Source organism: Lygodium microphyllum, chromosome 29, assembly GCF_053477565.2.
Source record: "Lygodium microphyllum isolate KBCC chromosome 29, Lygodium_microphyllum_v1.1.10, whole genome shotgun sequence".
Lineage (NCBI taxonomy): Eukaryota > Viridiplantae > Streptophyta > Polypodiopsida > Schizaeales > Lygodiaceae > Lygodium > Lygodium microphyllum.
Genome location: NC_141163.1, coordinates 31,919,154 through 31,928,686, shown reverse-complemented (window position 1 = coordinate 31,928,686; position 9,533 = coordinate 31,919,154). Strand labels below are relative to the sequence as shown.

The 9,533-nt window shown below is 41.0% G+C and overlaps 1 protein-coding gene across 2 annotated transcripts; it reads left to right on the top strand.

Moving 5' to 3' along the window:
- Positions 1–5,959: 5,959 nt before the first annotated feature.
- Positions 5,960–8,637, top strand: LOC148010504 (uncharacterized). 2 transcript variants are annotated; one of them, XM_087671619.1, is made up of 5 exons: positions 5,960–6,485; positions 6,808–7,009; positions 7,148–7,281; positions 7,458–7,739; positions 8,062–8,637. In XM_087671619.1, the coding sequence occupies exons 1-5, from the start codon at positions 6,141–6,143 to the stop codon at positions 8,269–8,271; spliced, it is 1,173 nt and encodes a 390-aa protein (XP_087527745.1). In that variant the 5' UTR covers positions 5,960–6,140; the 3' UTR covers positions 8,272–8,637. The 2 variants fall into 2 exon arrangements, with proteins under 2 accessions (XP_087527745.1, XP_087527746.1); XM_087671620.1 differs by having other exon boundaries at positions 5,963–6,485; positions 7,458–7,703; positions 8,062–8,636.
- The last annotated feature ends 896 nt before the right edge of the window (positions 8,638–9,533 follow it).

The following is a 9,533-nucleotide window of genomic DNA, read 5'->3' as shown; positions in this document are numbered from 1 at the left end:
TTTCTTTTACTTATCTTTGTTTCTTTCTGAATAGATTGCGCTTCAAGTGTTGCATTGGTCATACGTCGTATAAGATCTTCAGATTGCGGTCCATCTTGGTCGGCGGTAGATCATTGCAGATTGGCCAATTGAGCTTGTAAAGTTTGACGTGCTCTTCGTTCCTCTTGAAGCTGCATCATAATCAAGTCTAATTTTTGCTCCATCGTTGGTTCAGGTAGGTCACCTTCAGCCATAAAATCTTCCATGGTTTGATCGGACATCTTGCAAAATTCCAAAAGACCTCATCTTGTTAGCGGGATGAGCGAAGCTCAAAGTCAGGTTTACAAGGCTTATTTTTTTTTTTAATGGCTTTTTGTAGTATTTCTTCTTTGTGGATGTAGAATTTGATATCATGGTCGTCTTCCAAGAAGATAATTCATGCGTGCAGACTGCAGGTAGCAATCTGTTTGCTGAAATTGAATTTTGTCAGCCCACATGTGTGAACAGGGGCTTCGATGGAAGTCAAAATCCATTCAGGACTAACTCTATACGAACAGTCGCTATGGGAGAGGTTGAATCTTGAGAATTTAACCTTTGTAACTTAGTAGACTTGAAGCTTTAGTAAGCTTAATCCCCAAATAAAAAAAATGTGACCTCGTGAACAAGATGGTGGCAGCTTTTTGGTGACGACGGTGACCTTCAATGCAAACTGCCATCGCCGAAAATCAAATTTGGTGGAGCTAAAGCTTCTCCTAAGCTTTGTTAAGTTTCTTAAACTCTAACTTGGTTAAAATTCTTGCATGTTCTTTCTGAGAAAAAGAAGACTTGCAAAGGAGCTTTCCAGGTGGTCCTCCGTCTGTAGAGGCTGGTTCTTCACGATCCAACAACGTAGCAAGGGGGTTCTTCACTGCCAGGAACATGTTGGTATTGACGGATTGCCACTGTAGAGCTCAATCGTTCCAAGAGCTCCACCTTCGCACGAGATGGTAAGTGATTAGAAGCCCTTGATCTCAGCTTCGCTCTAATACCACTGGTGCACAGATCGGATGTTGTACGCGCGTGTAGTGAGCGCCAGAAGGTCACCAAGAATAAAAGAACTCTACTTTTGTACAAAAAACAAGAGAGAAGACTTGCACGACATGAAGCAAAAGACTAATTGGGTACAATCTCCCCCCATGCCTTGTGTGAGCGCTCCACAAAGCATGTATTTGATATATTATTCATCTCTAAGCTCAAAAAATAGCCCAATTTACAATTAGCATGCTTTAGCTTTTGTGTTTGCTTTTGTCCCACTAAATAATTAAAGCTATTGGGTGCCCAAAGAGTCGGGATGTGCCCAAATACAATGTTCAATAACAAATATTTAAATCGTGCGTCCATGCGCATATAAAATAATAAATAAATGTCAGACGCTTCAATAAATAAGCGCGTCATAATAAATATTAGCGCCATGCCTAAGATGCGCGTCCATAAAAAATGATAATTTCTTTTAAATAACTTAAATACATGCTATCGCCAGGTGCTTCCCAATGCCACCGTTGCCTGCTCTACACATCAACTGAAGCATTCACAATTGTTAGAAAATAATAAAATTAAACCGACAAAAGTGAATACCTAGCAGTCTTCAGCTATAAAATAAATTAATTGGTTAGAACTCAATCCTAACCTTAATTTATTACGAGTGTGCACTCTAAATTCATAAACGTCTATCAATTTAAATATGTATTTTACGAAATCACCCACTTGCACATTAAATTAACAAGATACCTGAAAAGGACATGCGTCCCCATCAACTTTTCACATAAGGAATCCACCTTGTGTATGAGCCCCGACAATAAATATAATTTTACGGAATCCACCGCAAAACCTCAAGAAATCCATTGTGGAATATGCCTCCTAGCATCAGGAGAATAAAAATGTTTAATTAAAAAAACTATTCTTTTTTCTCTTTCTTCCCCTTCTCTCTTCGTCTTCTTTTTATCCTTCTTTTTCTTCTTCTTCTTCTCTCTCTCTCTCTCTCTCTCTCTTTTATTCTATATCCTTCTCAAAATGTGTGAAAAACTATGTTTAAAAAACTTTAAATTAAAAAAATATTTTAAAATGTTTAATTAAAAAAAGTTTAATCAGAGAGAGAGAGAGAGAGAGAGAGAGAGAGATCCTACACATGAGAGAGAGAGGGGGGAGGGGGGAAGAATTTAATTAAAAAGGGGATGGGGAAAAGAAAGAGAGAGATTATAAGTGAGAGAGAGGGGAATGGATTTTAATTTAAAAAAGGGAGGTGGGGGGGGGGGGAGGGGGGAAGGCTTTAATGAAAAAAGGAAAGGGGAAAAGAAAATGAGATATTGCACGTGAGAAAGAGAGGAAGGGAGAGGGTTTTGATTAAAAAAGGAAGGTTTGGAAAAGGGGGTAGGTTCGGGAAGCCCTCTGGAGGTTCGGGGCTTTCCGAACCTATAGTTAAAATAAGATGCGCGTCCATAAAAAATGATAATTTCTTCTAAATAACTTGAATACATGCTATCGCCAGGTGCTTCCCAATGCCACCGTTGCCTGCTCTACACATCAACTGAAGCATTCACAATTGTTAGAAAATAATAAAATTAAACCGACAAAAGTGAATACCTAGTAGTCTTCAGCTATAAAATAAATTAATTGGTTATAACTCAATCCTAACCTTAATTTATTACGAGTGCGCACTCTAAATTCATAAACGTCTATTAATTTAAATATGTATTTTGTGGAATCACTCGCTATGGAATCACCCACTTGCACATTAAATTAACAAGACGCCCAAAAAGGACATGCGTCCCCATCAACTTTTCGCATAAGGAATCCACCTTGTGTATGAGCCCCGACAATAAATATAATTTTACGGAATCCACCGCAAAACCTCATGAAATCCACTGTGGAATATGCCTCCTGGCATCAGGAGAAGAAAAATGTTTAATTAAAAAAAACTATTATCTATTCTCTTTCTTTCCCTTATCTCTCCATCTTCTTCTTTTTATCCTTCTTCTTCACACACACACACACACACACACACACACACACACACACACAGAGAGAGAGAGAGAGAGAGAGAGAGAGAGAGAGAGAGAGAGAGAGAGCTAGGCCCTACACATGAGAGAGAGAGGGGGGAGGGGGGAAGAATTTAATTAAAAAGGGGATGGGGAAAAGAAAGAGAGATATTATAAGTGAGAGAGAGGGGAAGGGATTTTAATTTAAAAAAGGGAGGTGGGGGGGGGGGGGGGGAGAGGGGGGGAAGGCTTTAATGAAAAAAGGGAAGGGGAAAAGAAAATGAGATATTGCACATGAGAAAGAGAGGAAGGGAGAGGGTTTTGATTAAAAAAGGAAGGTTTGGAAAAGGGGGTAGATTCATGAAGCCCTCTGGAGGTTCGGGGCTTTTCGAACCTATAGCTAAAATAATATAGATGGAAGTTAAGAAGTTGTTAATTTACTATCCCTCTTTATATTACAATCTAGGTGACCTTTGGCGATAAAATACCTCAAAATACTTAGCTAATAGCCAAATTTGGCAATAAGGGACGATTTTTTTATTAATAAAAGCAAAATGTTCACATTTTTTACTTCTTTTATGACCAAAATTTCAAAATTATACAAAAAAAAACTATGAGTCAACAATGTAATTTGAAAGTGTAGGAGCAAAATGTGTAGGTTCTTGAAGCTCAACTTGCATAAATTTGGATGTAGGAGCAATTACCTTAATCTAAATAATTGCATATGTAGGAAGCAAAAAGTAAATGTGACATAGTCAAATACAAGTAGTCTTGAATGATCTAAGTGTAGAAAACACTTGAAATTGCCCCATGCATACCACATTTTGGGTGCATGAATCTAAAAACCATCTCATAATGTATCAAGGGTAACGAAAGCTTTGCAATGCTTAAAGATTGTCAAGTTCTAGAAAAGAGGATCACATTGATGTATATATTTTGTGTGATCCTTTAGTGTAGCATGTTCATTATTGATAGCTCTCTTTTTGAGTCAATTCCAAGAGGAAATTTAGAAATGTATGCTATGATGGATGTAGAGATGAAGTTAATTGATCAAAAGCACGAGTTTGCCATTGAAGTGCCTTTTTGTCAAGTTTGATTTTTCCTCGAAGAAGTACATGACATTGCTAAATAGATTTGTACCATATTATGTGGTGTAATGCTTGAATTCCTACGATCAAGAGTACCATTTTTGTAGTGGGTGGAGATGAAGATGTAATCATTACCTCTGTTTGGTTCTACCTATTTATGTTAATTGATATAAAGTTATCTATTCTTGTCCTTAATCAATAGGATAAAGTTTCAAAATTTATAGTTAATGCTAAGTTAATTACTCTTTGAGGATGCAAGTTTGGGCATTGTCTCGGCCTACTAGGTTGGGCACTTCCATCAAGTGGTGCTCTGGAATATTGCAAGCCTTCATTTTTGAACCTTTGAGAGATACAATGGTGGACAAAGCTAGTTATTTGATGCAAGTTGGTAAATTATAGAAAGAAGTGTAGTGACTCACAAATAAGTTGGTTGGTGCTTTGGCAACCAAAAGGGACACTGAAGAACATGTGGCTCAAGCATTAATGAAGAAGAATATTATGAGAACAATGTATCAATTGACCATGAACTTAAAGTCATTCAATGTACTTGTTTGCAAATACTGATGGAATTGGATACCATAGATGTTGTGGACACATTAGCCCCTCAACAATTTGTAGGAGTTGTTATTGGAGTCCTTGAGCCTAAATGCATTTGTGTTTAAGGCAACTTCAAGTTAGGAGAACTTGTACTTGAAATAGTTTGGCAAAGCATTTTGAATTGATGCCAACAAAGAGTGTGCAAGTGACATGTGCAATTTGATCCCGTGTAGGAAGTTGTAGTCTTTGTTGAGCATTTGAAGGAAGATGCTTTTAATGAAGTGTAGGGTGCATTTGGAAATGAAATTGGCAATGATATCTCATTTGCTATTTTGCCCTATCGGAAGTCACCTTTTTAAAGTAAATAGTGTTCATCAAATTCAAAATTTTATATTTTGTAATGTCCCTTGCATTACTTAAGGACTATTTTAATTTTTAGTAGTTCCTCATTTGTAGACATTATCAAGGGAATAGTGAGTGTGAGTCCTAGCTACTATGCAACCATCCTTAGGGTTATTCAAAGTGTCAGAGCTTGGGTTTAGCCTGGGCAAAAGAATGTAGGTGTGAAGCTATTGTAATATGTCATGGGACATAAATGTGTTTTTTCGAATCTCTCTGAGTTGTCATGTAACTTCTGAGTATCATGAAAAAAGAATGATGATCATGGTAGAGTGTTTTTAGTCAATATTTGGAGATGTTTTTATTAGGTTCTCTAGCTATTGGTTGTTTTTTGTAATGCTGCATTGTTGAGTTTGGGTGTTGAGTGTCATTGCTGCAATTTGGGCTATAGTTTTCTAATGTGTAAGAATGATGATCATGGTAGAGTGTTTTTAGTCAATATTTGGTGATGTTTTTATTAAGTTCTCTAGCTATTGGTTGTTTTTCGTAATGCTGCATTGTTGAGTTTGGGTGTTGAGTGTCATTGCTGCTATTTGGGCTATAGTTTTCTAATGTGTTGCTGAATAGTGACTAGGCGCTCCGCGCCTACACTCGCCCCGGCATGAAGCGCGATTTTCACGGTGAGGGCGGGTGCTGGACGCGTGGCACCCACCCCCCCTTTCTTTGTGGGGAGGTTGGCACGTGGCCCCAACCTCCCCTTAACTAATAGTATAGATTTTATTTTATTTTGGGACTTTATGTGAGTGGGGCACTCGTGATTGGGGAAAGCTGGAAGTCCCCAAACTTGACAACGCGAAAAGGTCCGAAAGTCCGAGGGGGGGGGACGAAACATGCGGCGACACGTGTAGGCGATTTGGAGAAACGCAGGCGCCGGGGGGGCCAGGAGGGAGAGAGAAGGGCCGGGGAGTCCTGGTATGCCATTGGGGCCTCGCGGGGGGAGAGACAGAGAAGGAGGAGGAGGAGGAGGAGGAGGAGGAGAGAGGAGGGGGAGAGGGAAGGGGAGCGGTGGCATTGGAGGAAGAGAGAGGAAGGAGCTCGCGACAGCAGGGCTGCCATTTGTCCACACCCCCCCTTCCCTTTCCCCCCCGTCCTTCTTTAAAAAAACACTCACAGGCACCCACACATGCACCCTTTCTCTTTGACCACCACCTCTGAGCTCTCTCTCTCTCTCTCTCTCTCTCTCTCTCTCTCTCTATTTTCGAGGAGACGCCTCTTGCATAGGGCGGCAAAGCGCATTCCTCTCACAAGACCCTGCCTCTCTCTCTCTCTCCGACCCACCCACCCACACACACAAACAGAGACCCTGCCCCTCTTTCCCCCCCACCCAGCTACCCACCCCTCGCCCACAATGTCGTCCGACCACCGCCGGCGTAGCCTCCTCGCCAAGCAGATGGTCGCTGGCGGTCTCGCGGGCATGCTCGCTGATGGAGTCATGTACCCCATGATGACCGTCAAGTCCCGCCTTCAGGTACTTTTGCACCTTCCCCCTCCACCACATGAAAAAGAAAACAACTCACAAAACCCTAAAGTCCTGCATGCAATCCACTGTTCGTGCTGAAAAACCACGGTTTACGGGTGCTAAATGTTTCTCTAAAGGAGAGGCTTTTCTAACATTTAAAAATATACGATCGGATTCTAAAAGGCCAGAATCATGTCTGTCGTTTCAATTCTACAGTTGATGTAAAATTGGGACATCGTTGGAGTTTCTTGCCCCTTTTGGAAGCTTAATAAGAATCATGGGTTAATATCATGGCCTCATTGTTCGTCTTCCTGCTCCTTTTCTTTGTCAGGTTCAAGGTGCCTCTGTTGGTGCAAGCTCCGGCGGTGCTGGCGCTCTTTACATGTACAGAGGATCCCTGCATGCCATTTATACAATCTCCACACACGAAGGCTGGAGAACCCTCTACAAAGGATACGCCACAGTTTCACAGATTGCACCTGCTCAAGCACTGTACATGGCCTCCTATCAAACCTCTAAAAGATTATTGCCAGGTATTTTAAGTTTTCATACAAGGTTTAAGCATCCATATTTGCTTCAATATGCAAGAAGAAGGGTCCATGTTTGAGCTGCCATTGTTACCGCCTGCAATTGTATGTTTTGGTCCTTAACCCCAACATTTCTTATTGTAGGTGGTGAGAATAATCCCATTGTGCATCTTTGTGGAGGCGTTGTGGCTACTTTGGTGCAGTCTTCAGTGACTGTGCCTGTAGAGGTTATAAGGCAGAGGCAGATGGTCCAAACCAAGGGAGCAGACAATTACAAGGTACTCCTTCCCTTAAATCACTTTGTGGACTTGGGAAGTGCAATCTGCCTGACTGTTGGAGTCATCATGACTTTCATGTCATGGCAGGAGATGACAAATCAGAACAAATGTCCAGCAGATGTTAGCTCCTTAATGGCCCAGTCAGTTGTTTTTACTGTTTGTTTGGTTCTATGCAGGGCTCTCTTCATGCTGCCACAAGAATATATCAAGTCGAAGGGCTAAGAGCCTTGTATAGAGGGTTTGGATTGGCCCAAATGGTTTGGGGGCCTTATAATGCAATTTATCTCCCTCTATGGGAAGCAACCAAAAAGACAGCAGCTTGCTACACAGGAGTTGAATCGGTGCAGAAACTTGACGTCCAGTGGGAACTTTTGAGTTCATTCTTTAGTGCATCTTGTGCAGCTGCAATTACCAACCCTATGGTAAAATATTTGACTGCATGGAATGCTGCTAAGCTTGTTAGTGCTACTCCTGCTCCAAGCTAGGTCTTGTTAAGTATTTTGGTTAAATTCAATATGGTAATGTGAAAACTTGCACCTAATTATGTTTAAACAAGCTTTGCTTGCAAGGAAAAACAGTTGTTGCTTTCACATCATGGTCAAGTTGCGGCATTGACATGTTCACTAAGAAACAAGCTCTGGCAAAGAATTATGAACTATTCTTATTGCATCAAACATCTGATCCTGATCTGTTCCTATTGTTCTATCGATTGGGAGTCAAATTCTGAAGATTTGCAGTATGTCTCTTTCATAATTTTGATGAAAACGGTTAAACATGCAGGATGTTATCAAAACAAGGTTGCAGGTCCAGGGTAAAAGCAATACTTCAAGCAGCACACAATACACAGGGGCTATTAATGCAGCAAAATCAATCTTGCAAAAGGAAGGCTGGAAAGGCTTTACTTGTGGGGTCACATCAAGGGTGTTTTGGATTGCACCTTCTAGCATGATCATGTTCACTTGTTTTGATCAGCTGATGAAAAGGATCTAAGAGGTGCAGTGCAGTTGGGCTCTAGGTAGTCTTTAGACGTTGGACAGCTGACAGTATCTGGAAAAGTTTGGAAGCTCGAGGTTTGAAAAAGTGAATTTGGGTAGTGGTCCTGTTAGCTTTTGATCCAAAAAATACTGAGGCAGGCCTGTCATAGACAGAAAACACCTGAAGCCTTGCAAGGTTTCCAGGATTGTACATAATTTTTTTGGCTTCATTTCTACCGGGTAGGACAGAAAATTGGGTGAGGCATGTGTATGATGGCGGCTCGGAAGAGTTGTACACCAATTTTGTGCTCATTTGTACATTCCATTTGCAAATACCATTTTGGCTACAGTGATTTAAGTTCAGAATTGTGCAACACATCCTCAGTTTTTACTCGATTTTTTAATCTGATGGATCTAAATCTGTAAATCCCATCTGCCAAAACTTATTGTGTGTTTTGCAATTCCTTGACATCAAACTCTAGGGCTTGATGATAATCATATGAAACCAGTTGCTATTTGGCCTGGTTCTATGACCAGTCATTGATAAGTTGGGCAGGGGGACTGGTGGCTGTTGACAGCATTGTCCGGGTCCTTAGAAAATTCGGTACTTGAGCTTGCTGTGACCCTTGGAAGTACATGAGTAGGTGCTTGGCAGAGTTAAAAGGACTTCAACGATTGCCCATGATTGCCTATGCAGGCCTCCATTCACGTATGAATTACGATGTTCATTAAGGTATAATGGGAGTTTCTCTCTTTCACTATAATGACCTGACAAGTTCAGGGTTTGGTAGGTTCATCAACCATGGCGTTCTCAGGGTTGACCCTTGGAACTCTTTTGCCGACAGTCTTCTAGATTGGGGCTACGAGGTTGAAATTTTTTGCCTTCATGCTCCAAGTTGGTAGCCCAACTGCCTTCGCTGCTTGAATCTTGGAGCTGGTGATCCACACTTCACATGTAAGACTTGTGAGATTAATGTAAGCACATTTAGCAACTTCAAATTTGTTGAAAGACTGAAGATGAAGAGTTGCTTGATCGGGATAGGATGCACGATAGCGCATATTGTGTGTGGCAGCACAAGGAGACAGTTAAGAGTGTTAGATGAAAGGGGCAGGATGGAAGAGCAAGTGGCTTAATTGAGAATGGACTGAAGGCCTAGGGTGTACATGTTGTTTACAACGTCATTGCAATAAACGCCAAGTTTTATTGCCGTATTGTAGAGACTCTTGGTATCTTGTTTGCTCTCTCTAGCTAAGTCTTTGGTCAATTGTTGAGAATCA

Coding starts and splice junctions, on each gene's coding strand:
- LOC148010504 (XM_087671619.1), top strand. CDS start 6,141: ATGCACCCTTTCTCTTTGACCACCACCTCTGAGCTCTCTCTCTCTCTC. Junction 6,486..6,807: donor CCGTCAAGTCCCGCCTTCAG/GTACTTTTGCAC, acceptor TTTCTTTGTCAG/GTTCAAGGTGCCTCTGTTGG. Junction 7,010..7,147: donor CTCTAAAAGATTATTGCCAG/GTATTTTAAGTT, acceptor TTCTTATTGTAG/GTGGTGAGAATAATCCCATT.